This window comes from Trachurus trachurus (genome assembly GCF_905171665.1).
Source record: "Trachurus trachurus genome assembly, chromosome: 11".
NCBI lineage: Eukaryota > Metazoa > Chordata > Actinopteri > Carangiformes > Carangidae > Trachurus > Trachurus trachurus.
Genome location: NC_139904.1, coordinates 22,218,862 through 22,245,173, shown reverse-complemented (window position 1 = coordinate 22,245,173; position 26,312 = coordinate 22,218,862). Strand labels below are relative to the sequence as shown.

The following is a 26,312-nucleotide window of genomic DNA, read 5'->3' as shown; positions in this document are numbered from 1 at the left end:
CTTCTTTCAGCAACCTGGTTATGACTGCTGCAGGTGTGTGTGTGTGTGTGTGTGTGTGTGTGTGTGTGTGTGTGTGTGTGTGTGTGTGTGTGTGTGTGTGTGTGTGTGTGTGTGTGTGTGTGTGTGTGTGTGTGTGTGTGTGTGTGTGTGTGTGTGAGAGAGAGAGAGAGAGAGAGAGAGAGAGAGAGAGAGAGAGAGAGAGAGAGAGAGAGAGAGAGAGAGAGAGAGTCATTAGCTGTGGCTGCACGTTGCACTCTGCAGCACTTGCGCACTCCTTTTACGCTCCGCTCACCTCTGCGCGTAGTAAAAGCCTCTCCACTCCGCCGCTCCGTCACCAGCCGCCGGGCTCAAAGTCTGAGAGAGAGAGAGGCCGTCCGTCGCTGAGGCTCCACCGGTACCGACACCCCCACCCACCCCCCACACCCCCCCGATCACGGTATCGAACAGCACCCCTCCCCTCTCTCTCTCTCTCTCTCTCTCTCTCTCTCTCTCTCTGTCCCTCTCCATCCCCTCCTCCGGCTGTTGTTGCGCCTCTTCTGCTGCTGCAGCGTCCAAGTTCAGGTGAGCCTCAGTCTGCGGGACAACAAGTCCCCGTTCCGGCAGCGACCGGGATGCTCGCTCCCTCCCGTTAAATGGGATGTTATAAATGGGCCGCGCAGGATGTGAAGCTCCGCTAGAAGAAGCAGGAGGATGGCAAAACCAGGCTTGTCTGCGGCGGTGCTGCTGCTGCTCCTGCTGGGCTTCCTGTCGGTGTCCTCCGTTAACGCCGGTGAGTTTTACCACAGGTTGATGATGAGAGATCATCACGAGTAAACAAGGTGGTGATGATGGTGATGGTGATGGTGGTGGTGATAATGATGCACGAGCTGATCAAACCCATGCTGCCTTGTAGTACCACTGTGTTTGGACCACAGCTGTCTAATGTGATGCATGTTGTCTATTTAGCAGGTTCCTTTGGAAAAAGCACCTGACATGACACATTGTTATGGATGCGTTCGCATGTGCTGGTACTGTATGTGTTGCGTGTGTTTTTGCATCAGCATCAACATTTGCATCTGCTAGGTAGAAACAATAAGCTTTGTAATGCCAAAAATGGCTGACACAATTTAGCCTCTCACTGTGTTAAGACTTAGGCTCATATTCTTTATGTCTCCATATAGTGTGGGGGCTTATTCCTATTTTGAAGACAAGAAAAACTATCTTTGTTTCTGTGGTGTGGTTGGTTCAAGAAAGTTCTTGAATTCTCAGGAGAATGATCTGGAAAAATGTGCACTTAACCGAAGAATAAGATTTAAAGATTGAACAAACAGCACATTTAAAGATGTCACACTGATAATCTGTCACGTTTTTTAATGTTGGTTGATTAAGAAAAAGAATTAGGTGATTAATTGATATTGGAAATAATCTTTCATTGCAGCCTTAAAGTGTGTACCCCTGCCTTCAAACTTCCAGCTTCAGCATCCATCAGTGTCCTGGAGGGATATGAAACGGCATTAAACAAAAATGAGTAATTCCTATTCAAAGCCTCACGCCCAGCATAGCTTCTAATCATCATATATCATGCATGTTGGATATAGTAGCTCATCTATCTTTCATGGTATTGCATATTTTTAACCTGCAGCGGCTTATGTTCCAGAAGAATAGTCATCTCAGGCGCAGGATCTTAACGTTGTTACATAGGATCTGGGTGATAAGCTGAGAGATGACAGATAGCTGGTCCTTTGAAAAGCCCAAATCTTGGAGATATGATCGTGTGGGATTTATCTCAGCCTCCAGAGATTTGATATTTGGCTTCCTGATGCTGGAGATGAATGTAGCATTAAGAGGGAGTTTTGTGATTCTGCAGCCAGCTTTTGGCTTTTTTTTTCTTTTTGTGGCAGCAAACAGCTTAAGAATGAATGGGAATCCCTTTTTTTGCTATTGTATTGTTTCAGTGTGTGTGTGCGTGTGTGTGTGTATGTGTGTGTGTGAGCTGGAGGATAAACAGTGGGAAAACAGCTCACCAAACACGGAGTCATAGTTATGTATCGCACACAGATTTGAACAAACACCACACATCTACTCTGCATCAGCAAACACACACAGAGCCTCTGGGAGCCACTGAGAGAGTTTGTCGCCCACCGAAAAAAGAAGAAAAAAAAAATTTAATTTCAGTTGCACCGTGTAACACTCCAGTTTTCTCTGCTGTGCTCTGAGGATTGTGTTCAGACAATGGGGAGAGCAGAGAGAGAATAAGAGAGTCTGCTCTTCCTCCTCTAACACCATCCTTTGACTCTCCGAAACAAGTCGCAGGCTGGAGGTTCAATATTTGCAGAGATGTGAGACAATGTGGCAATCTAATTTGCTGTAAGTGACAGACTGCAATCTCTGCTGGTAATCTGGCAGGTAAACAGAGAGAGAGAGAGAGAGAGAGAGAGAGAGAGAGAGAGAGCACTGTACTGTAATCGTATCCTAAAGACACACTTTTAAATGGAGAGGGGAAGGTTACGGCGGCTACGGATGAGGCTGTGTGTGTGGGGAGGAGCGGTGTTAACAACGCGACTTTGTAACTTTTGAAAGACTGAATAGCACAATTTTCTCCTTACAGATAAAAAAGGAGCATTCATCACAAAAGAAGTGCTGCCACGTTCAACTTCACACTCTGCCAATTTGCAAACACAGCCGTACTCGGTCTCGCATGGGGAAGTCTGCGGTCGGTACCGGGAGCAAACCTCAGACAGATGCTTATGTGTCTTTATTTGAAATCTGTCGTTAAAACTGAAGAAACTAGGATCACTGCCTCATGATTTCATCACCCCTAGTTTTAGATGTCATCATAGTTATGTAATAGTAACTATTTGTGTGAAGTTATGTTGAAACTTTCTGGCTAAAATGGCAAATAAAAGTGTTTACTGAGGTCGCTGCGACCTTGACCTTTGACCTTTGACCACCAAAGTCTCAGCAGTTTGTCCTTTAGTCCATTTGAAAATAAAATGTACCTGCATTTCCCTGAATTTGCAGAGATATTACGTTCAAAGGTCAAAGTCGTGTGTTGTGTGGTCCAACCCTAACCCTATGACCTTGACCTTTAGCTACTAAAATGTAATCATCCTATCTCTGAATCCAGATCAATGTTCATACCAAATTTGAAGGAATTCCCTGAATGTGTAATAGAGATATTACATTTACGAAGCCTTTTTGTGAGGTCACCACACCCTTGACCTTTAAACCTCAAAGTCTAACCACTTCACCCTTGATTCCTTATTCCTTCAGGACAACATTCCTCTGCCACTGTCACCAGTTTTTATGACTGTTGTAAGACTTCTACCAACGTGCTAATTGTACATTTCATTCCCAGCATGCCTCTGCTGGAATAACAGTTGCGTTATGGGAGACACTAATTTAAATAAACAGAAATATATGAGCCTGTCCGCTGGGAGCACAGGGTAGAAAATGCACGTTTCATTGCTAAACTCGTGCGTGCGCGCATGTGTGTGTGACGTGTGAGTGTGTCTAGTCAAGGTCTTCTGCGATCAGAGCCAGGTCTGTGTTTCCCGTGAGTCTGACTTGTAAAAACAACGTCAGACTCAGACCTTGACATTGTACTAGAACACACATAAATATGCCTGAGTTTGTATACACACAGACACACACACACACACACGCCCCTACCAATGAGTTTTTTTCTCCACTCTCTGCTCCCTTAACAGTTAATGAGGGAAGGAACCTTAGCGAGGCTGTAATTTAGTCCATCATAGTTAATCTCCTGACAAACAAGTGCATTGCATTGTGGGGTGTGAGATTTTTATCCTGAACATTAGCATCAATTGTCAGGATGACAGAAGGAGCGGATCCTCATGAGTCACACTTTAATGAGATGTGCGTGGGAGACAGGAGTGAGAACAGAGAGGGAAAGAAAGGTAAAGATGGGAAGAAAACGCCTGTGAGTGTGAGAAAGGGAAGCAGCACGACAAAGACGGATGAGAAAGAACGCCTTTTCAAGGGAAACACCAAGAGACCTGCGTGTGGTTAATTAGGCCTGGTATTAATGAAAGGGGGGAAGATTAATTTGTGGGAGGATAAGAGAGGATCTTAAGGAAGGCGGGGCGAGAGAGCAAGAGAGTTCAAAGAGAAAGAGAGAGAGAGAGGGATGGAGATGGAGAGGCCAATGGAGATGTGTGTTCAGGTCTTCACAGGAGCATCTGCTGCGTGCGTTACAAGGTTTAAAGACAAAATATTCATGACCTGTCTCTTCTTATTTGTCTCCCGTGGTCGTTCCACATGTCATGTCAGACACCCTGCTGTCAGCTCCGCTCAATGTGACCATCAGAGAGCTCGAGGTCAACTCCGCCGTGGTCACGTGGGAAATCTTGGAGGGGGACCCGGTCATCGGATTCGCCATCACCCAACAGGTGTGTGTGTGTGTTGTGTCTTTCATGTGAGTGCATGCAGAGCGAGAGAGAGAAGAGAAACAACTTTAGACATTTCAGAATTTCTCACCCACGTAGTTACGGAGGCAATTAGTTTAAAACCCCTTCCCTGTAATTTGCTTCAAAACTCCTACTCCACCGTCTCCACTGTCAGTCCGATCTTACACACTCTTCAGTGAGGAATGTGGTCTGAGAACATCATCGTTTTTTTTTACAGCTGATAAATGTCACAAATCATAAAAACAAACATTCCTCATTACGCTGCAGTATATTTTTCAGTATCAAAGCAATCAAAGTGATAGTGACAGTGAAGATCTGCTGATAGTGAATATGACTTAATGATGCCAATTTGCCAAATAAACAAGTGCAGGCTAAAAAACAAAACAAAAATAGGACTCGGGGTGCAGCCCACAGCATAACTGACTGAATCCAGAAAAAGCTTTACATCCTCATTATGGTAGTTGTAGTTCCAATGATCATCACCCAGATATACTGATCAAAGCCCTTTATTAGGAACCTCTGTGCACCTGCTTATTGATGCAGCTCCCCACTGTGCCAGTCATGTGGCAGCGCAGCGGTGCAGTAGACGCAGTAGAGCACCTTTGGTTTGAAGTAGATCAGGAGATCAGCGGCTCCAATGCGCAGCTGGCAGATCTGCAGAAACCATTATGATGCAACGATGTCGTCACGGAAACGGGATTCAGAGGAAAGTTTGAAGCATCTTGCGGAATCTACACGACAGAGATGGTGAGAGCAAGAAGATGAACTACCTCAGTGTTAGTGTGCTGTTCCTAATAAAGTGACTCAGACTGTCTCATCATAATTAAGTCAAAGTCAGTTTTTTGTAGCCAAACAGTTGCAGATGCTTTCTGTGTATATGCACAGTTTTAATAGGTTAAGAAATCCCACTATTTTAATTGCCTGTTAAATAAACGTGCTCCTCAGGAGACTGGCTCTGGATCTAACAGGAACCAATTGACCCGAGCAAACAGTCTTAGCAGGATAATAATGTACATTTCAAGCTGAGCGTACATGGTCAGAGAAGCACTCTGTTTCTTTAAGCTTAATTACTTTCCCGGGGAAAAAAGAAAAGAAAAAGAAAAGAAAGAACCCATGAGGCTTTATCTCAGCATTTTTTTTATTTATTTTTTTTTACAAACCTTGACCAGAGGAGACTTGTACGCATTTGCACCACATCAACCCGAACCAGAGGGCAGGAGTTTCACATGAGGGGATCATCAGCAGTTTGCCACCAGAAATCTGCATTTGATTTTAAAAAAAAAATTTAAAAGACGCAGCCAGTACGTTACTGCTAACGAGTAGAAAGATCTTTTGTTTTGCCTTGAGGGAAAGCTGAACCTGTGACTTCAGTTAAAGTGATATGAGGTTATGATTGCAATAATATTGTTCCCGTTTCTCTCTGTGTCTGAGAACTTACATACATCAAGTGGCTCCCGCAGGATTGTGTCCTAGGCATGTTGGCAGAAAATCAAAACCCACTATAATGCATGGTTCAAAAATATCAGACGTTGACCCGATGCATCAGTTTAACCCTGACCTGCGAGCGCTCTGCCGAGGTGCTGCCAAAACACAAAGAATTTCCCCCGCAGGGATCAATATATAGTATCACATTACACTGTTCTCTCTCTGCCTCCGCTTGTCTGCAGAAGAAGGATGTGCGCATGCTGAGGTTCATCCAGGAGGTGAACACCACCACACGCTCCTGCGCTCTGTGGGATCTGGATGAAGACACCGAGTACATCGTCCACGTCCAGAGCATCAGCATGGGAGGCAGCAGCCCCCCCAGTCAGCCCGTCCTCTTCAGAACGCCCAAAGAGTCGGAGAAGATGGCGTCCAAGAGTCCAGGTGAGGGACTCATTAGTGAAAAGAGTTGAATGGTGTTTACTTTGATCATACACACATAGGGGTGAAAATGTGAAACGTCTGGTGTCAACCTATTTATTATACACACTTAAATGAACACTGGAGCTTAATTAGCAGCTCGATTTACTCCTCCCTTTCGTCACTGGTACTGCAGGCCTGTCTGCCACTCTGCATTACCTTTCAAACACTGAGACCATTTTTTTTTTTACAGTGAAACTCATCATCAAAAGTTGAAAAAGATGAATGTTACACACACTTCTGCTTCTGCTATAAACACACTCATAGGTTGATCATTAAAATTCATTATGCAAGAGCACAGAAGTGTAAGTATAAAAGCACACAAGCACTCGCACAGTGTAAACACAGCTATTTTTCCCCACTCGCTGACACACACAAATCTGCACGTGCAGATATTTACACATGCAGGTACATGCAGGGATTTTGGAAAAGCAGCTTTTGATCAGAAACAATAACACAGCAGAGGACTAATGTTCTGTTTAGTCTTTATCAGGACAAAGGAAATGGTTATTTCATAGTTTCATACAAATAAAGCGCAGAGCGAGCCAATCTCTGTGAGACCCACCTCCCATGCAATGCATTGTTCTCGTTCTCAAACGAGGAGGATGCTGTTATCTGGAGCGGCTTGCAGCACTTCCAATTTTATCATGTCCGACCCAGTTACGGCTCCGAGAGCAGCTGCTTCAGAGGGACGCAGTGAACGCTAAACGCTCATCAGCAGCAAGTTGATAAGAGGGAAGAGAGAGAGGGAGGATGTTAGGGAGCAGTGCAATCCCTAGAAACACCCTCATGTGGGAGCTCATTGTAGCCTCAATAAGGGGGGAGAGCTGTTTAAGCTATGTATGCATTGTAAAAAATATACATCATAAGTCACTTCAGCTGTTTTAAAGCAACAAGCCAGGTGAATGTTCATTAGTAAACAGTGAAATTCTTAATAATTTCTGAAACAACCTTCATTTCAAACACAGAAGCAAACACAGGCATGTCACATCCACTATGCTGAATTGTTAGGCAACGTTTACTGTTTTCAAACAGGAACGGTGTGTGGACATAGCCTTTTCCACTTAGCTTCTTCGCTAATTAGCTGAATAAATTGTCAAGAATTGTGCGGGAGTATTAGCTGACATCATGCATAACTTAATTTATAAAACATAAGCATGATAAGGTTTTTGGTATACAGCATGACTTAGATTTTCTGTAAGTCCACAATGGTCTGGGTCGGGCCAGGACCCCTCCACCCCTCTGCAGGGCCTGGGTCGGGCTGGTGTTGACCTTAAAGGGATAGTTCAACATTGTGGCAAATTGGCCCATTGCCATAATCCCTATAGCTTTAGGAGTAGGTTTGTTATCTTTAATTGTCGGTGCAAGCTATTTTTAGAACGGCAGAACAGAGTTGCTCAGAGCTACGGCACAGAGGCCCATGGGATTTCTTGGGTTCCTTCGTCAAACTCATCAAATACACAATCCAACAACTCCAAAACGCTCTCGTGGACAAGTTGTGACCTGCACATTCACCAGGCTCTGAGATAATAATGGAACGTTACGAGACAGAGTTGTTTTCGAGGTAAATGAAGAGACTGCTTGCTGAAAAACTGCCCCCGACTTGTAACGCTCTGAGCAGCTCACGGCTCTGCTCCGCCGTTCTAAAAAATAGCTTGCACTGACAATTAAAGGTAACAAACCTACTCCTAAAACTATAGGGATTATGGCAATGGACCAATTTGCCAAAATGTTGAACTATCCCTTTAAACCACTGCATAATAGGGTTACAACAAAAGTGTTGTAAATTGCACCACCTTGCACATCTGAATAGATAAATATACAGTTAATGTGTCTGCTCAGGCTCAGACAGAATGAGCACGGGCTCAGCTCAGCTCAAGCTGGAATTTTTTTTGAGGCTGAGCTTGTTAATGTGACACAGACAGGCAGAGCTGTAAATCAGAGAAATAAAACCAAGTAAAAAAGCCCAAAACACACCTGTTGAAGTAGAACTAAGTGTTTCAATCTTCTGTCCGTCCACAGTCACAGCCGCTGGTTCATCAACAGGATGTACAGAGACAGCTGTCTGTGTGTCAACTAACTGTTTAGTGTGACACAAATCTAAAATGTGTCAAACTCTGGTAAACCAATGCTGTGTGTGTGTGTGTGTGTGTGTGTGTGTGTGTGTGTGTGTGTGTGTGTGTGTGTGTGTGTGTGTGTGTGTGTGTGTGTGTGTGTGTGTGTGTGTGTGTGTGTGTGTGTGTGTGTGTGTGTGAGAGAGAGAGAGAGAGAGTATGTGGGATAGACAGCAGGATCAGACAGATGCTGCAGACTAGACGTAGAGTTGGGGATAATGTGCATTTTAAAAATGACTGATGGGCAGAGATCTCTTCTCAAGATCCTGATTGAAACAGTAAAAACACAGTAACAATCTTCTACATTCAAAATCAGCTTTTCTCTAACAGACTCAGGAGGGAGAGTCAAGTTGTTAAAGCTGCCTTCATGTCTGGTCGTGTGGCTGCCAGCTGGTGCTGAGGGAAAACTCTGGTCTTGCTAAATAATAACCAAAAACCTTATCATGCTTACAGTGAATGGAGTTGAAGTAACAAAGGTCATTCTCTGGCCTTACCTTTGTGTGTATATCTGGTGCAATAACATACGTAATGTAGCTGAAGGCAGACAAGGAGGAAGCTCCAGCCATCAGCCACCATCAGAGCCTGACTTCTGCATTAATGACAGTTTATAAAATCTCCAGCATATGTCTGTTATCGACCTCCAGTTTAATGTGTAACTCAGACAGAAACTATAACTGATCAGATGACAGGAAATGTCTCAATTTCACAAATGAGCTTCAACACAGAGATAGTTGCAGCCCTGGAGAGAGCATTTGATTGACAAGCACAACGACTCCTCAATAATTTGGACTTTATTTAAAATGACATTTTATTAGGCTAGATCTAAGCAGAACCTGAGCAAACATCATGTTGATAACCATGCAGACACATATATAGAAGAACATACAATTACATACTTCATAGGAACAAACACAAACTGCAGTATAGATGTTAGAATATCAAATATAAATGAATTTCTTAACTTTTGAACAACACTAAAGATGGAGTTGCTTGCTTCATGAAAACTACTGAAAAAGGGAAAAAAATGAACAGGACAGAGGAAACAAACGCATTCGGCTGATGAAATATGATTCAAGCTCTTATATCAGACAGAAATATTGTTAGCACAGTAATATTGTGCGGTGTATGTGAGGTGGGTTCGGCCTTTAGCCGCTCAGCAGTTTGTCTTGATGTTGAGGGGGCTGACTCGTTTTGTTTGCCTTGACTTTGATGGAAGTTCACTGCGCGCAAATTGTGTCTGTGTGTGCGTGCGTGCGAGTGTGTTTGTGGAAGCATTCATTAGCTGCCCTGATTAAATCTCTCAGCCATTACTGCCTTCCTCCCCTTCTAAGCGGGTATTAATCAGCCTGACACTATTTAGTATCTGCAGGCTGCAATGCAACACAACACACATCCTGCCTGTGTTTGGCTTCTGTCTGTCTGTCGGTTCATCTTTCCTCCCGTCTCTGACAAAAGTCTGGAGTGCACTGAAGTTACCAGGAAGTGGTAAAGTAAAAAAAAAAAAAAAAAAATTGTCAATGCCAAGTGGTTGAGGTGGAAGGTTTTATGCCGGTTATTACGTTATACACAGAGACGCAAAATCTGCAGTTTTGTAAATCAATCCTCGGCGGCGGTAAAATATTACAGAGCCTCCTCGCTGCCGGAACAGTTTCAACCTTTAATTCATCACTGACAGTCAACCGAGCGGGCGAGCAGCGACAGCCTGTATCGCATTCACACAGTTAACACACGTTCGCGTGGAGCAAGAAAATACAAGGGCCCGGTAATTTGATTGCAACCTGATTAAAGCTGCTTTGATTATTGCAGCCGCCGTGTACAGTAAACACTGTAACAAGCTTATCTGACGTTTATTAGGGAATAACTTGTAACCTGATTTACAGAAGCTGCTTTGTCTGGCACTTGTTCAGACTGCTGCCTTGAAGGAACGCAGCTCAGTGCCTTTGATTCCTGCTTTTTGCTGGGTTAAAGGTCACAAGGTCAACTGAGAGCAAAGTAGTGACTCTGACAAAGGAGCAGCATACTGATAATAACCATTATATATAATAGTTTGTAATTATATTTTGTAATTTTACATTAGAAAAACAATAGTGTTCTACAGATGTAAATTCAACATACCCCAGAACAGATACCAACCCCCCCACCCCCATCCCTCCGGCACCTAGCCCCAGAAGAAGGACAGACACAGTTAAAAGTAAAAGAAGACAAACAAAAAGATGGAAAAAAAAGATGGATAATAGAAGAAATGTGAGTGCTGCCCTGGGTGAGAGTAGATGAACACACAGCAAGGAGACTGTCCCGGTGCAAGTAAGTGGTATAAAAAGTAAAAGGCAGTCCAATACTGATGGGTCCGAGGCACTCTGAGATGTTGTTAAAAATCCTTTATTTTTTTTCGGGGCGGTGTTTAGTCGGACGCCCCTATCCTGCATGTCATTCCCCCCATCTCTGCCTCCCATTTCCTGTCACACTCTCAACTGTCCTATCGAATAAAGGCATGAAAAGCCAAAAAATATACTTTAAAAAAAAAAAAAAAAAAAAAAAAATCCTTTATTTTACAGGGATCGAAAAAAAGATGGGTTGATAGAGGAAAAGAAAAGGAGGATAAATAAATAAGCAAGTGAATAAATTCATGTATGAATAGATAAATAAATAAATAATAACAGTAGTAATACCCAAGAATAAAAACATAAAAGAAACATAAATATCTAAATTGGCGGTAGTAAGAAATAAAAATCAATTAAAAATAAGTTAGTTAATTATGTATCACTGTTAACAAAATATTTTTGATGATAGTCACTAAAACAAAATAATGTTTAAAGACTTCACCTTGCTTCCTGGGAAATATATTCCCATTATCTTCTGATATATTATTATTTGCTTAAGAAAATATGGCAGATTGATCAATAATTCAAAGCATCTTTTCAACTTAAAGCGTGTGTATGAGATAGAATACATGCTGACTAATGCATGATGGCTGCACATGCTCCGAGTCCTAGTTGTGCAAAGGTAAGCGTTTACCTGGTGTGCCGGCTCAAAGACGGATCAGTGAGCAGCTTCCACACACAGAGACGCACAGTGTCGCACCCAACTCAAGCCTGTCTGAATCAGAGAAAAAATCTAAGCTCGGGCTTTACAACAGAGACATGTAATCTGCTATTACCAATTTATTAGAGTATAAGCTCCCCTCTGTCAAGCTTGAGGCCTCAGCTTCAGCTCAGAGGGATCACCATGGCAACAGGAGACCTGAGAGCGAGTTGGACCGGAGAAGCAGCATTGCCCCCGATCCATCTGGACCCTGACAACAAAACAGTGTGCAGAGGAGTTTCAGGGGGAAACTCAACCTTTCCTGTGGTTGCTCACAGTGTTACTGATCAGATTTCAAAATAAAAGTCAAATTTAAAATATTTATATCAGTTTAAATTCAACCACAGTCAAATCTGCTCATGTTTCTTCAGCCAATTAGATGTTAGGCAGCAGCAGGAAGCAGCGGGAGGGAGGTTGATAATGGGAATGGGGTTAGCATGAGGCCACGGAGTTGGAGGTGTTGTAGTGGACTGTGTTTAAACCTTTAACCCTGTGATTGGTGTGGAGCTGTCAGAGAAACACAGGGAGTGACGGAGGGTAAGGATCCAGCTCTCTCCGTCTCTAGGGACCTCTGCTCTGACTTTAGCTTTAATTACACTGACCAGAGTGCAGAATTTACACCGGGCCGCCCTCCCTCTGCTCTCCAGTCGCCTTGTTTGATTCCTTTATCTTCCCCTGCAGACTTTCAGAGTGATGGCAATTTCACATTTGCTCTCTGGGACAATGAATCGCCGTGTCCTCAGTGGCACTTTGTTGACTGTGTGTGTGTGTGTGTGTGTGTGTGTGTGTGTGTGTGTGTGTGTGTGTGTGTGTGTGTGTGTGTGTGTGTGTGTGTGTGTGTGTGTGTGTGTGTGTGTGTGTGTGTGTGTGTGTGTGTGTATGCTCTCTCTCTCTCTCTCCAGACGAAGTGACGATGGAGGAGTTTGGTCAGGCCGCCCAGCTGAGGGCTGGAGAACTCATCATCATTGTAGTGGTGCTCATCATGTGGGCAGGTAATAGTCCTCCTCAGCATCGCACATTTATCACCGCAGATCTTATAGGAATCCACTTTCTTTGGGGGCAAATAAGCTCTCAGGCTGAGGTGATGACTTTTTTGTTTTTTGTTTTTTTTGTTTTTTTTTGCCCTGCAGTGCTTTTGAAATGATGTAAAGCTAAACTGGCCACTGTGCATTTTGGGTGATGACAACACATCAAATCCAGGTTTCCATTCTGTACACCCATCAACTGAGAGCAACTATGGAAATGGAAAATAAACCGTGTCAGGAGGGAAGAAGCTATTATAGTCACTTGTCACAATGGACAGAAATGTGTTTGTGTTTGTTTGTGTTTTGAAGTAGGTTTGTTTTATCTCCATTGGAGATGTGTTTTAATCATGAAAGACAATTTCAGGGTCTGAGCTGGAACTTTGGCCTTAACTCAAAATAAATCAAATGTGTCTGAATCAACACTCCTGTCACGTTATACAATAAACTTAACAAATATAAACATTGTATTTTATGTCAGCTTATGTGCTAAGACGTAATTTCTTCTTTAATCACTATTTAATCAGGAAGTCGATTAAGGTCGTTGTTCAAAGAAAGAACAAAGAACAGTCAACCAAACAATGACATGACAATTAAACGACATAAGGAACAATTAATTAAGAAAAATGGTAATGAGAGTCATAAAAACATCAGATGATGTCAGTGTGGTGTATTTTTAAATTATATGAGTTCCCCAGGACAAAGAATTGAACAGGTGGATGATGGGACATTACCTTGAAACTCTCGGAAAGGTATGAGTCACTTGACTTTGCATTGCTATGAATCTGATTAAATGTAATAAATTAGAGTAACCTTCAATTCAGTAAAGCCAGTTCTTCATTTATTCCCCAAAAGCACTCTACCTCACCCAATGTAGATAAATAGAATTAAGTGAACCATGGTTGGACCCCTGGGTACAATTCAAATCTATTTCTATGTTTAATATATTTATATACAACCTTTGTTCTCTTATTCCACAACTAAAGTTAACTGGTAGTGCCTCCAGTTAGATTGGTCAAGTTTTTTTTCTCTCGTGTCAAGTCTGTGACGATCATCACCAAAACATGAAATATGGTGACATAACATAATATGCATATTGTAAATGCAAGACATTAAAAAATATTAATGAATTTTTATAATCTGTCTGTAATTGAAAGTTTATTTTAATTTCATATCTGTTACCTTGAATTAGGACTCCATAGGGGGCCCACACTGTCACACATGGGTACTCTCGCTCCAACCAAAACGAAAATAAAACTCTTGTTGCAGGCCTGACTCATAGCTTGGGAGCACGGAGGCCTTGAAAACTGTAATGACTGTTTCACTTGTCCACACAAGCAATAAACCAAAAAGCACTCGCAAGTTTGTCAGTAGTCACAAATCTAGAGAGCTCTCAGAGGGGTAGACGTGAGCAGGAGAAACAGTCTCAACAGAAACACTTCTCCATAATGGTCCAATACAGCTTTCCAGTCTCACACACAATCCCAAAACTTCATCTACTAAAAATTTGTCCTAGGTGATGATGACATCACTCAGTCCTCGGTCCGTACTGAAAGGTAAACTCGACTGGTGGTGGAAAAAGCAGCAATCAGCTTCTTATCAGCAGGTTTACCCCAGTGGAAAAATGACATATGAAAGCAAAGCTTAATACTATTTGTCTAATGGCTATGATAGCAACACGACTCATTCTACTACAATATAATCATGCAGGCACAGTATGGAAACTTTACAGAATTGTAGACCCCTTGTAGCTCACAAAAGTCCAAAGTGAAGCAAAACTGGTCATCTGTGACTAAGCTGACTAAAAGGGATGGTCCAGTTTTTTGAAGCGGGGTTGTATGAGGTACAAATGGCTATTAAGTATAATATCTGCCGTAGAAAGGTCTCTGCTTGCATGGCGCATCTGGAACTCAACTCACTCAGTACTTCCAGATAAACTAACTTTTTTCCGACCAGCTGATGCATTTTACTTTAGATCATACTCTTGAACTGGTGTATTATTTTGAGATGGGACTTATCGTAGGCGGCGAAAATACACTGATTCATTGTCCCTCATTCACAACAGTGTACTGCCTGTTTCTCAGTAGTGGGGGGAGCAGAGACCTTTCTACTGCAGATATTATACTTAATGGCCATTTGTAGCTCACACAACCCCACGTCAAAAAAGCTGAACTATCCCTTTAACATGATACAAACTATGCTCATTTGCATGAACTTTTAAAGTGTGTCAAGATTATGACCAACATGCTGTGCATTTTAACTATACTACAACATTTTGAGCTTTTTCCTTTGTCATGAGGAATTTTACACTTGAGAAATATCCGACAGCTTTCACTTTTCCCTCGTACCAGCTGCAGAAACTCTGACTCACTCATTATAATGAGAAAATACTGATGTCAACAAAAACCACGACATCACTCACTCACTCGCTCACAGAAGCTGCTGCTCAGCCAGAGGGTGAACTTATAGCTTTCTGTTGAAAGGAAGTCAAGTTTCGCTGTGATGGAATAATAAACAAGTAACCACGTATGTTGTAAGTACTGTAGGGTGAGGACACTGTGGCCTTTTCATCATCACATTCATGGACGTTCATTCCGTGCACTAGTTTTTCAAACAGCAAAAAATGTGGAAGCTTCTTATTGAACCCTCACAGTCATTAGCTCTTTGTTGCAGATATGTGTTTGTGCATCTCAGCACTGTTTTACAAATGCACACCGCAATGAATGTTCCTTCCTAACCCACTTTACCCATGTAATGAGATATAAATATGGCCCACATAGTGTATACGGCTTATAGAGGAAATATAGAGGGCTAGCCAATTACCCATGAGAGGACACGAGGCTTGGAGAGCCTTGGAGAGGGAGGCGTGAGGGGGAAGAGTGGAAAACTGAGCAATTGTGTCTCAAGGAAAGAAAAAAAGGAGAGCAGGATGGTGGGAAAACAAACGGAAAGTGAAGGAGGGTGAATTGTGTTTTTCAGCTTTTAATTGGACCTATGAGGCGTGCTGGGGGATATCACAGTAAGATATCCCTCTAAGCCCTTTGGTATTGCAGTGATCAGATGAGCAGGGGCTGACATAAGCAGAAGAGCGAGAGAGAGTGAAGCCCGATCAGGCCAGATTCAACCCTCCACGCACTCCTCCGCCATCATGAATTATTCTCTTTCTCCTCTCTGTGCTTGTTCTTTATCTCTCTTTGCATCTGTATCTCCTCTGCCATGTTTTTCATCTTTTTCACTGAAGGCGGGCTTCACATGGGTATCTAAAGATCAAGTTCATATCTACATCTGCACATTTCACCACATTCGTCTCACTTTTTCTCTCAGTTGAAATCTGTCGGCATCAGAGGACAGATGCCTGGATCAGTTTATATCAGCAGGGTTAAGTTAATACCTATGATATATGACCCTTTGTACGCCAAAAGTAGCATGTGGTTTTTTTTTATAAATGTGGATTGACTCTTTTCACACCACAAGGCGAGTTTGCCTCTCTGTTCGAGGATATGGACTCACAGCTACAGGGAGCAATGTCATCGCGTGCAGTAACGGAGCACACATAACAGTGACAATTGTGAAATGGATTCATCACGGCTCAGTCCTGGCTTAGTGCTCCTCTCTGTGTGAGATGCTTCAGTTGGTGATTGTGTTTTTTTTTTTTAACTTAGTGAGCACAGTCCTGAGTGCTGCACGGTCTCTCTGCTGTGTTTCTTGTCTAACAGCTCCACGCTGGGTAGGTGACAGGTCTGTTTGTCACGGCACAGTAAAAAGAGAACAAAATCATCAGTATTGTCTTTTAAGAGGGTGGAAATGAGCATGTTCACATGGGTGTTGTGCCTGCAAAACTACTGCTGATTGAGCTGGGACCATGAAAAACCCAACAACATAAGGCAGATGATGCAGGTGGTCAGTATAAAACACGATGTGGTCAACATCAGATAAAACCTGCATTTGAAAATAAATGCAAACAGACCTAGAACTGACCTTCCATGAAGCGTTATTATAATGACTAATCCAGGAAAGAATAGAACATTTTTGCACTTTAGAGATATGTTAGATAAGGAGATTGATACCACTCTCACATTTGTATTGTAAACAATTAAGCTAAAGAAAGTTAGTGGTTAGCCTAGCTTAAGCATAGCCTTGCCCGGTGCAAAGTAAAATGATAAATGTTTTTTTCTCTCATGTGTCTATGTTTATCTTCAGCAGAACCAGGCTGTTTCCTTGTTTTCAGATATAATGCTAGACCAACTGTCTCTACCTATGGCTTAGATGGTATTGTTCTTCTTATCTAATTCTGGGCAAGAGAACAAGTGTTTTTATTATATTTATTCAAATTATTCACGTGGTTGGACATGACGTGATGAGGTGTAAAAAGCTGTTACTTCTCAAACATTATACAAAATAATTGTCTAAGTGGCAACCCTTAATATTCTATCAAATGTCCCATCATTCCGACACTTCTTGCCTCCTGTGGTCGGAATGACGGTACTATTTTACCTTTCCGACAATTCCTTTAATAGCGTACTTTTTCCCAAAAGATTTTGCACTGGTTGGGCTTAGGCGATAAAGAAAGGAGTTGGTTAAGTTCAGTAAAAAGACCAGAGGCTAGGCAGGCCAGATAGAGTCCAGATAAGTAGGAGGGAGTCACCTGTGGGGAAAGCACATTTCCTGATTGGAAGCCTTGTCGGAATGGTGGGATGATGGCATGTTGGAATAGCGGTATGTCGGAAAGATGGGATGTCGGAATGACAGCATGTAACCACCGTGTCCATTTCTCTCTTTAGGGGTAATCGCCCTGTTTTGTCGTCAGTATGACATCATTAAAGACAATGAGCCCAACAACAACAAGGACAAAGCCAAGAACTCCTCAGAGTGCAGTACTCCTGAGCACCCACAGGGGGGGCTACTGCGCACCAACGTCTAAGACCAGCCCTGCATCGCCTTCTGCAATAACCAACTCCTTGAACCTCAGGACAGGTGAGGAACAGGAAGTGTTTACTGACTGCCATTTACAGAAAGCACCCCTCTTGTGTAAAACCTTATGTAACTACTACTTTCTTTCTTTTTTCTTTACATATTTTTTGTGTGACATCAATTACTAGTTTTCTCATTGATTATTTGCTGTCACAGTTAAAGCAGATATCAGCTTCACGGCCGTTTCGGCTAATGCTGCGTTCAAGGCAGGCTTTTGAAACCGTAAGTTACAGCTTCAAGTCACAACTACGACTTGGTAGCGTTCCAGGTAACCCGTAGCTCGTGTTTTTACCATCCTGTTGTCTGTGAAAGTTCCCTATAACGGCCACTCGTAACTTCCGACCCGTGAACTCGTACCAGATCGAACTGGTATGACTTCACAGGAAGGAAAAACACAAAGTACGAGTTTCTTTGAACGCACCATGAGTTAGCAGCCCCCGCCCTTGTCAGGCATCAATTGGTCCTCGTGCTACGTCACCACATTCACGCGCATCCCTTGGCTGCACACACAGCCCTTCATGCCGTTCTCTCTCCTCATTGGATAACACTTGTATCCCACAAGGAAAATTTTCTCCTCGGGTTACAGCAGAGCAGAGTGACGGAGAGACTCGTGTTTAGGCTGAAATACTTCATGTAAGTGATTGCTGACGGAAAATAGGACTATTTAGGACTTATATTAACAAAAACATTCCACTGATATCTGCTTTAAGGTTTAGGACTTAATAGCGCATCTCATAGGCACCAGTTCAACAGTTGACTCTGCGGGCATGAAGCAGGCAAGGACAAACAGGCAGGGAGATTAACCAGGCAGAAGGAGCAAGCAAAGAGCTAAAACGGGCAGGGAGTCAAAAAAACAGACTATAAAGGCTGGAGAGCTACTGTGTGGAGTGCACAATAGACAATCTGACAGGAAATGAGTGGAAGTCGACGCTATAAATACTAAAAGCTGAATCAGGAGTCAGGTGGCTGAAAAGTGGGAAAGCTGGGGTTACTGCAGGACAAGGACTGCCATCTTACTTCAGCCTCTGTCTTTTAGCATTATATCATACATGTCAAGAGAATGCAATGTCAAGTATATATAGTGTTTATATTTAAATCCTTTCACAGACTTCTTCTTTTAAAATGAGTCAGCTGGAAACATTTAGAAGTGAGCGCGAGGAAAAGTTTTGTAGACAGTTGTCCTTACCAAACCTTGAGACCAAACCTTCTGTACTCCCTTGGTGATTATAGATCTGTGACTCTTTGCTTCCAGTCCTGTCCTGAGCTGTCACTCTGCTTTGTCTATCATCTAGTACAGTAAATGTATGTCTTCCAGAGCCTGAGACCGAACAGAAAGCCATTCTCAGACACCATCGTACTGAGGAACAGATTAACCATCACAGAAACTCTGCTTGACACAACGAAGAACTCTTGAAACACAACAGACTCGCATCTGAAACTTGTGCAACCGCAGGATGCAAAACAGTCAAACAGAAGAGGATCATGAGACCATTTTTCAATTTTGTTGTGACCAAAACTGAAGTGTAGCCTGACTTTGCGTGGACAAGTCCACACAGACACACACCACATAAAGTGGCTGTCGGTCAAAGCACCAGAGGGGGACGTTGTTTTCCTCTTGAAACGAGAACTGCTTGATTCATACGTTCTGGTTACTCTCCATCAAATCCCAGGAGTGGATCATCAAACATGAATGTCTGAGTGAGTTTTTTTTTCTTTCTTTCTTTTTCAACCTAAGTTTTGTATCACTGGTCAGAGACGGCAGAGACGTGGTCTGCCTCACAGGAGCAGCTGGTCCTGTAGGTCCAGGTATCAGTCAGCACACAACAAAACAAGCTAAGCTCTGTTTTAAACCAAGGACTTTGTCTTTTTCTATCTGCCCATCGACCATCACCTCCTCTCTGTGGTAACTACGGCCCTCTGTGTAGCAGCTCATCTCTCTCCCCGTGTCGGCATCTCTCTAATAAGCACATTGCCGTTTGGTGCTCCTCCTATTGTGATTGTTTGAGCCCTCACAATCCCAGTCTTGATTACAGTATCGTTTTGATACGGGGGTCAGACAAATTGTACATTGAGCCTTGTCTTCCACCTTTCTCTCTCTTTCTCTCACTGTGTCATCCGTCTGTTTTTGTTTTTTCTCCGAAGAGATAAAATCTTTTTTATTTATTTTTGTCTATGCAGCGCCCCATATTCAACTGATATAAATCAGCTGATGCTGTCTGAATACATTCATGACTCAGACATAGGTCAAGGTCAGAGTTTGATCAGGCAATCCCTCATCAAATCAGAATTTTACAACGTTCAGGTTTAAAATCCAGAAGTTAACATTAGTGTCAAATTTATAAAAAAATAAAATAAAAATCTGTCATGGCTGAAAAATGACTGACTTAGGTTTGTATTAAAGTTTATTGTTCGTCATGCATATTCAGCGCCATATGCTGTCTGCAGCAGGATGTGCAGGGAATAAGGATATGCAGAGGCATCATTCCTATAATGAAATGTATATACAGGGCAAGGTTTGGCTGGGTTTCCACTCTGGTTTTGGCGGAGGACCAGCAGGGAAGCCAGGCTGTAGAGGTGCACACTTGATCCACTCAGCTGTGTGGCTAGACACTGTTTGGAAATGTGAACCATTAGTCAGTCGCAGCCTTTAAAAAAAAAAGTTATTAACATGCATCCTAAGTGCTCAGACCATCGTGGGACAGAGTGAAAATGGATTATGACCAGGTGTAAATGCATTTAAGATGTGATAATCCAAACTGACAGCACAAGTAGAACATTTGGCGGAGACGCAGCAGGAGATGTGACATGATGAACATGTACTATGATTTGACGATGTGTCATTTCTCTGAATGAACATGCAACAAGCTGCTCAAGCACAGTGCACAGTAGAGTATACAGCAGAAATCAGAAAAATTGGTTTCTGTCCACCTTTTAAATAGGCTGGCAGTCTGACAGTGTAATAGATGTTGAGTAGATGTATGCTATAAGTAGGTGTTACTATCAAAAATAGCCTGTTAATTTTGATTTAGTTGGACCACTCACAACACAAGAATAGGTGTCCCGGCGGTGACTGTAATGCATCAGGCTGATGGACAGATGTCAGATTCTCATCATTTAAAACATCCATATATCTGGTTAATGCTGTGGAAGAGTACTTTGTTTAGATTTGGAAATGATCAATCAAGTGTTTCTCTTTTCCTATCATGTCGCCAACCAATAGCCTGCGAAAAAACGACCACCAAAACATAATATGCACATTAACAAGAATGCTTTCTGATTCTTTGATTCTTACCACAAGATTCCTCTCCCTTGTTCGACACTGTAACTCTAATTTGTGTGAATCGCACATACTCTTGAACAGTATGTGGCTGCAAATGTGAGTCCCCAACAAATGTGCTATTGTAGTTTTTGAATAACATATTATGCTTAAAAGTACAGTGCCTCACTGGTTCCAGTGGAGGGTTTGGGGAAGTCACAAAGTACTGGGAGACAGACCACCAGATTGTTGGTTTTTTAATGGGATTTGTTAAGAAAAAGAAAAAATGTAGTAAAAGCAAAATTAAGAAAAGATTAATAATTTGGGAAAAACATTATTATTTGCAGCCATAGTTCTTAAGTACACCTGGACATCCTAGCATTAAAGGAGAAATTACAGTGTACATATTCATAACCCTCTCACTTATTCAGTTACCACTTCATCAAGGGATTTAGAAGAGGGAGCAGAGGGCCATCCTGCTAAAGATAAAGCTTCATTATCTTTGTTGGGGCTTCCTGTTCAATTATGATGTGTTATCCACATAATTACAAATATATTGGACCCCAGCCTCTGGATACCGACACTCGCCAGTCGAGTTCACTAAAAAGTCAGTGGGAAAAAGAAAAAAGAAAAACCGCTGCAGAGCTGAACTCAGCAGAGTTGCAGCCATATTAGAGATAATGAGTGAATGTCTGAATGCCTGGCTGGTTGAGATGACTGCTAATCAGTACCACACGCTCACACATGCACACATGCTGGATTTAAATACTGCCTTGTGTATTTAAATGCCGTGCTGAGAGAGACAGCCATTACTTTCTCATCTCAATCATCAGTTCCGCGAGAACAGCGATCCCTCGGCCTGCTATCCATTTTTCACCCCCTCTCCTTCCTTTATCAGCCTCCCTGTTTCCCTCTCTATCTCCAGCCACCCTCATCTGCCGTCATTCTTCCATTTATGACTTCCCCTCACTTTCTATCCCTCTGTCGCAATGCTCTCTCCCTCATATATCACGTCACCCTTCCCTGTTTCTCCCCTTCACCAGTCCCCCACCACCCCCAGCTTCCCTATCCCCTGTTTCTCATTATATCCACTCTCAGACTCCCGTTAGCCACCTTCTCTCTCCCTCTCTCTGCATCAGCTCTCCTCTCTCTCATTCGGCCCCGGCCCACTGCCCATCCATCGCTCCTCTCCTCATTTATCACCTTTTCGTCTCAGACTGGCCGGGATGGACACTTTACCTGGTAAACAAGCAAGGCAAAATAGAGGGAGGGAGGGAGGGAGGGAGGGAGGGAGGGAAGGAGAGGATGAAGGGATCAATGAAAGAGGAGAAGTCAGAGGAAAGGAGGAGATAAGGAAAGTAACGAAACACTGTCACTATTAAAAAGCACATGTGTAAGTGTCGTGAGAGCAAAGCTCTGCATTTCAAGAGGTGTGCAGGTGGCTTCTTGTTGGTCTAGGAAATGTGTGTGTATGGATTGAACTGTGTCATAGCTGCTTCTACCTGTTATGTTGACATGTCCAGGTAACAGTGACCAAGCAGCACAGCTAAGGACTAGGTTAATGGCACTGTTTACTTATATTTTCTTGGTTACATTATTTTGTGGGGTTGCTTGTGCTAATGTTTTAAGACAAGCACATCGGCTGTGTAGTAGTTTGGCCTTGTCGTGAAGCTAGTTGTGAATGCTGTGGGAGATTACAGTAGGTTAATGATGTTAGTGACTCTGTCCTGCTCTTTGTTGGAGGGGAAATTGGGGAAATTTACCCACAAGAGACCACAGTCATTGTTACCTGGGCCCACATAAAGTATTACACTACAAGATCACAGTAGCCTACTTTTATTTCTATGCCTTCTATGTCAATTGTCAGCTGTTTGGTTGGGGGGAGATTTAGCCTTAGCCTCTGTCCATCATGTTTTTTGCTATTTTGCAATTTAAAGACCCCTTTAGCCTACATAGTCCACATTTTAATATCTGGAAACATAAAAAAGTTAACCAGGGACAGTATATTTATCTTATGGCAATAACACTAGCTAAGCTTAATATAGCTTGTTAGCTACAGATAAACCTGCTAACATTGAGCCTTATTAGTTTCCAAAATTCATGATATTGTGGCAGCACTTTAACTTGAGCTTCACAGATATAACAAGAATTTAAACAGAAAATCCTCATTTATTTCAAGTTACATCACAACCTGCTGACCCCTTACACTGCTACAGCGATGTAGGCTACAGGTGTACTAGGACACTATGACATCACTGATAGTGGGTGTGGTGGTCAGAGGTAAAACATCCTCAAACTTTGAACCACAGCAGTGAAACTCTGGTTTTTCAGCTTGGAGGGAGATTACTTTTTAATGTAGGATGATGAAAAAAAAATCACAGATTCATTCATCCAGTACCAGTCTCTCTAACCATAAAAAGGTGTAAAAGAATTGCTAGAAAAAAGAGAGATTAAAAGAAAGACACTGTAGAATGAATAATGACTTCAGTGTTGTGTTGGTTTTTTTAATGCCAGCTATAGCTGTAGATAGAAAAAAGCTAAAGGAAGCATTTTTCACCTGCACAAAAACAAAAATGAGACTACAGAGTACACTTGTGATTTTTTTGAAGCATATTATATTTGACAGAAGTGGGACATGGTGGTAGAACAAAATAGACACTGGGAATTTGAATGCTAAGCTTTTTCCAACAAAAGTCTGTCTGGTTGGGTCTGAGGAAGTCAGAATGTAAAAGAGCAGGAAAAGACTCCACTGTCAAGACCGGAAGATGGATTCTGGCGTTAAAAACACTTTGCTCATTAAAGACCTACATATTCTTTCCATTCCTCAACTTGATTATTTATAGCAGTAATTTAAAGTGGCCTGCTTCTGTTTTCTGAGGGGGTCATTAACTCAGTCAGATCTGCTTGTCAGACAGTCAAATAGCTTTGAAACACACACACACTTTTCCCTCATCGGATTCTGAGGGAAGGTCTTTGTCCGTCCGTATCTGTAACTTCCTGAAACAGACACTCTGACACTCACACCTACTCCACACAGTAATTGGCCGGCAGAGCAGAGGTGAGGAACTCTCTCTTCTTCATTCTCTTTCTCATTCTTTTTCTTCTTTCATCTATTTCTGTCACCTCTCACATGGACGTCAGAGTGCAGCGGTCTTCCAGAGGAGACGGCCTGAAAAGATGTGGCGTTACCGCATCTGCAGCCTCAATATGACGGCCAGCTCTTCACTTCACCTCTGATTGATCTGTTTGATTGATATGTTTGCTTTAAGCAGACATGAATGAGGTTAGCAATGTCCCTTTGTTTACTGTACTTGGTGAAAGTCATGTTGGCAGGGCCTTTATGTCACTGGCTCCTGTTCTCTTAGGGAAAAGCCAAACACAATATCCCTCCTACTAAGCAAACCTTTGAAAATCAGAATAACTTGTTGTGATAGTGATTGAACAGATGAAACATGGTTAACACCTTCATACCAAAGTCATTTTTTTCTAAATTTCTCATTAGACTGGGTGCATGGGGGGTAAACATAATCTGATCACTGAGCATAAATCTGATATAGTGAGTGATAAAAGTGCAAATGTGCTTTGTAGCTGTAATAGCATTGAACCTGAAGTGGTGATTTCCCTACACTTGTCTAATCCGAGCGCGCGCATGCACACGCACGTACGCACACACACACACACTTAAACAGTCACTCATGCACCAAGTCCATTCTCTGGCTGGCTGCAGTCCAAACAGAAACATTTGGAGGAAGCAGCAGCAGAAGGCAGGTCTGGCCCAGACAGCTCCGTCTCTGTCTATCTGAGGCTGCAGGAGGCGACTCAACAGCTGCTCAAGGTGAACGTCCAATGAGGCGTATGTGCGAATATGGAGCCCGAGACCAACACAGACTTAAAGACAAGAAGAGAGAGAGAGAGAGAAAGAGGGGGGTCATGATGAGTCAGACAATGAATGAAGCTGGGAGTGACAGACACAGAGGGAGAGAGATCATGACACCCAGTGGGCTTTACGGTGTCAAAGCTCCAAGTTCATTCCAGTATGGTGAGATATTTGAATGTAAAAAGTTGGGTGGCAAAGTCTGAGCACGAAGGTTTAGGGTTCAGCATGGGAGCAAATATGAAATGGATAGTATTTGGAAACCTGACAGGTCCTGGATGCTTACAAAATGTGCATGCAGATTCTGAGAACAAATATTTGTTGCAGGAAATTTAAGTTCTTTTTTCCTAGGATCATAATACCGTTGGATTTTTTTTTTCTAACAAGCACTCAGTTGTTCTGTATCCAAAGGATAAAGTATTGAATGTTTAAAACCCTCAACTTATAAAACTATAAGATTTAAATAATCCTAATGTAAGAAATAGTGCAGTCTTTTCCCACTGAGCTTGTCAGCAACCCCAGCCTTAAACCAAACTCCTGGTTGCATAATCTGCATTAATCTTGTGTTGTCAGAAGGCTACAAGCTAGTCAAAGTCATAACACTCATCCCCACTGGTTTGCCTGTACTGTAGATGACCGGACAAGTGACTGCTGAGAACTTTGAATAATTACCCCAAGGTCCCACACATAGTAAAGAATGGGACCGTATACTTACGGCATATATTTGTACTTTATGTCGAAGCAAATAACCAAGAAGCATGGATTTACAGCAGAATAATGGAGTCGGTGTTTTATGTACAATCATGTCTGTGTTGTCCATTTTGATGTCCATGGGATAAAACCTGTTCATGAGGGCTAGCATGACTCTGCTATTGTTCACATCCATGGTATATGCACGACCTGTCAGAAGCTGTTTAAGGAACACCTCCGTTTTTCCAGTTTTTATTGAAATTCAAGAAGTTTGTAAAGAGTTTTCCTGTAGCAGCGAAGTAAATAAAGCATCGTAAATGAACACAAACAGTTTCTACTGATGCCCCCGACTTTTTGTTGATGACTTATACACTGTCTGCACAAAAGCAGCGTTTGAACATATTGCATTGTTAGGATTATTACGGATACTCTAGGTACTGCAGGAAATAGCATATTGCTATGAGAATGGAGAAAGAAAACAACAAGGAAAGACACATTTAGATTAGATTTACTTCAACAACTTTCAGAAACACTGAGATATTGAATTATGTCAATTAAATATAACAGGTGGAACAACTGAGGTGTTTTAAAGCTCTTGACTGGTAGTGTGTATATATATACTGTTTCTATGAAAATATAAATGTCTAATTATGTATTAACACAGAAAAGAAATAAAATATTTTCAATGCACCGCTGACGCGTCTTGCTGTTAATGTGTATTTCTATTGGTTTAAAAAGATGCCATACAGTATGCTCTTTTCATGACGAAAGGCCAAGAGCATTAGGGTGACTCTACCACTCAAACACTCATGATATTAACAGCCAAGACCACTTACTGTTATCCCATCTGTCTGGGTCATTTATTGCATGAATACTAAGTAATGAAACTGACAGCTTGGATATTAATTGTTGATTTGAGGACAATCTATAAGCTATATCACAGCCCTCTCCTTTCTCCAAGCTGAGTCTGAACAGTGTGATGCTTTTACTCAC

At 42.3% G+C, this 26,312-nt stretch overlaps 1 protein-coding gene across 1 annotated transcript; it reads left to right on the top strand.

Moving 5' to 3' along the window:
* Positions 1 to 690: 690 nt before the first annotated feature.
* On the top strand, positions 691 to 17,449 carry fndc5b (fibronectin type III domain containing 5b; the record flags this gene model as incomplete). The annotated part of the gene is made up of 5 exons (XM_083981789.1): positions 691 to 769; positions 4,273 to 4,391; positions 6,077 to 6,275; positions 12,409 to 12,498; positions 17,310 to 17,449. 5 exons carry the CDS (start codon positions 691 to 693, stop codon positions 17,447 to 17,449), a joined length of 627 nt encoding a protein of 208 aa, XP_083837915.1.
* Positions 17,450 to 26,312: the final 8,863 nt, after the last annotated feature.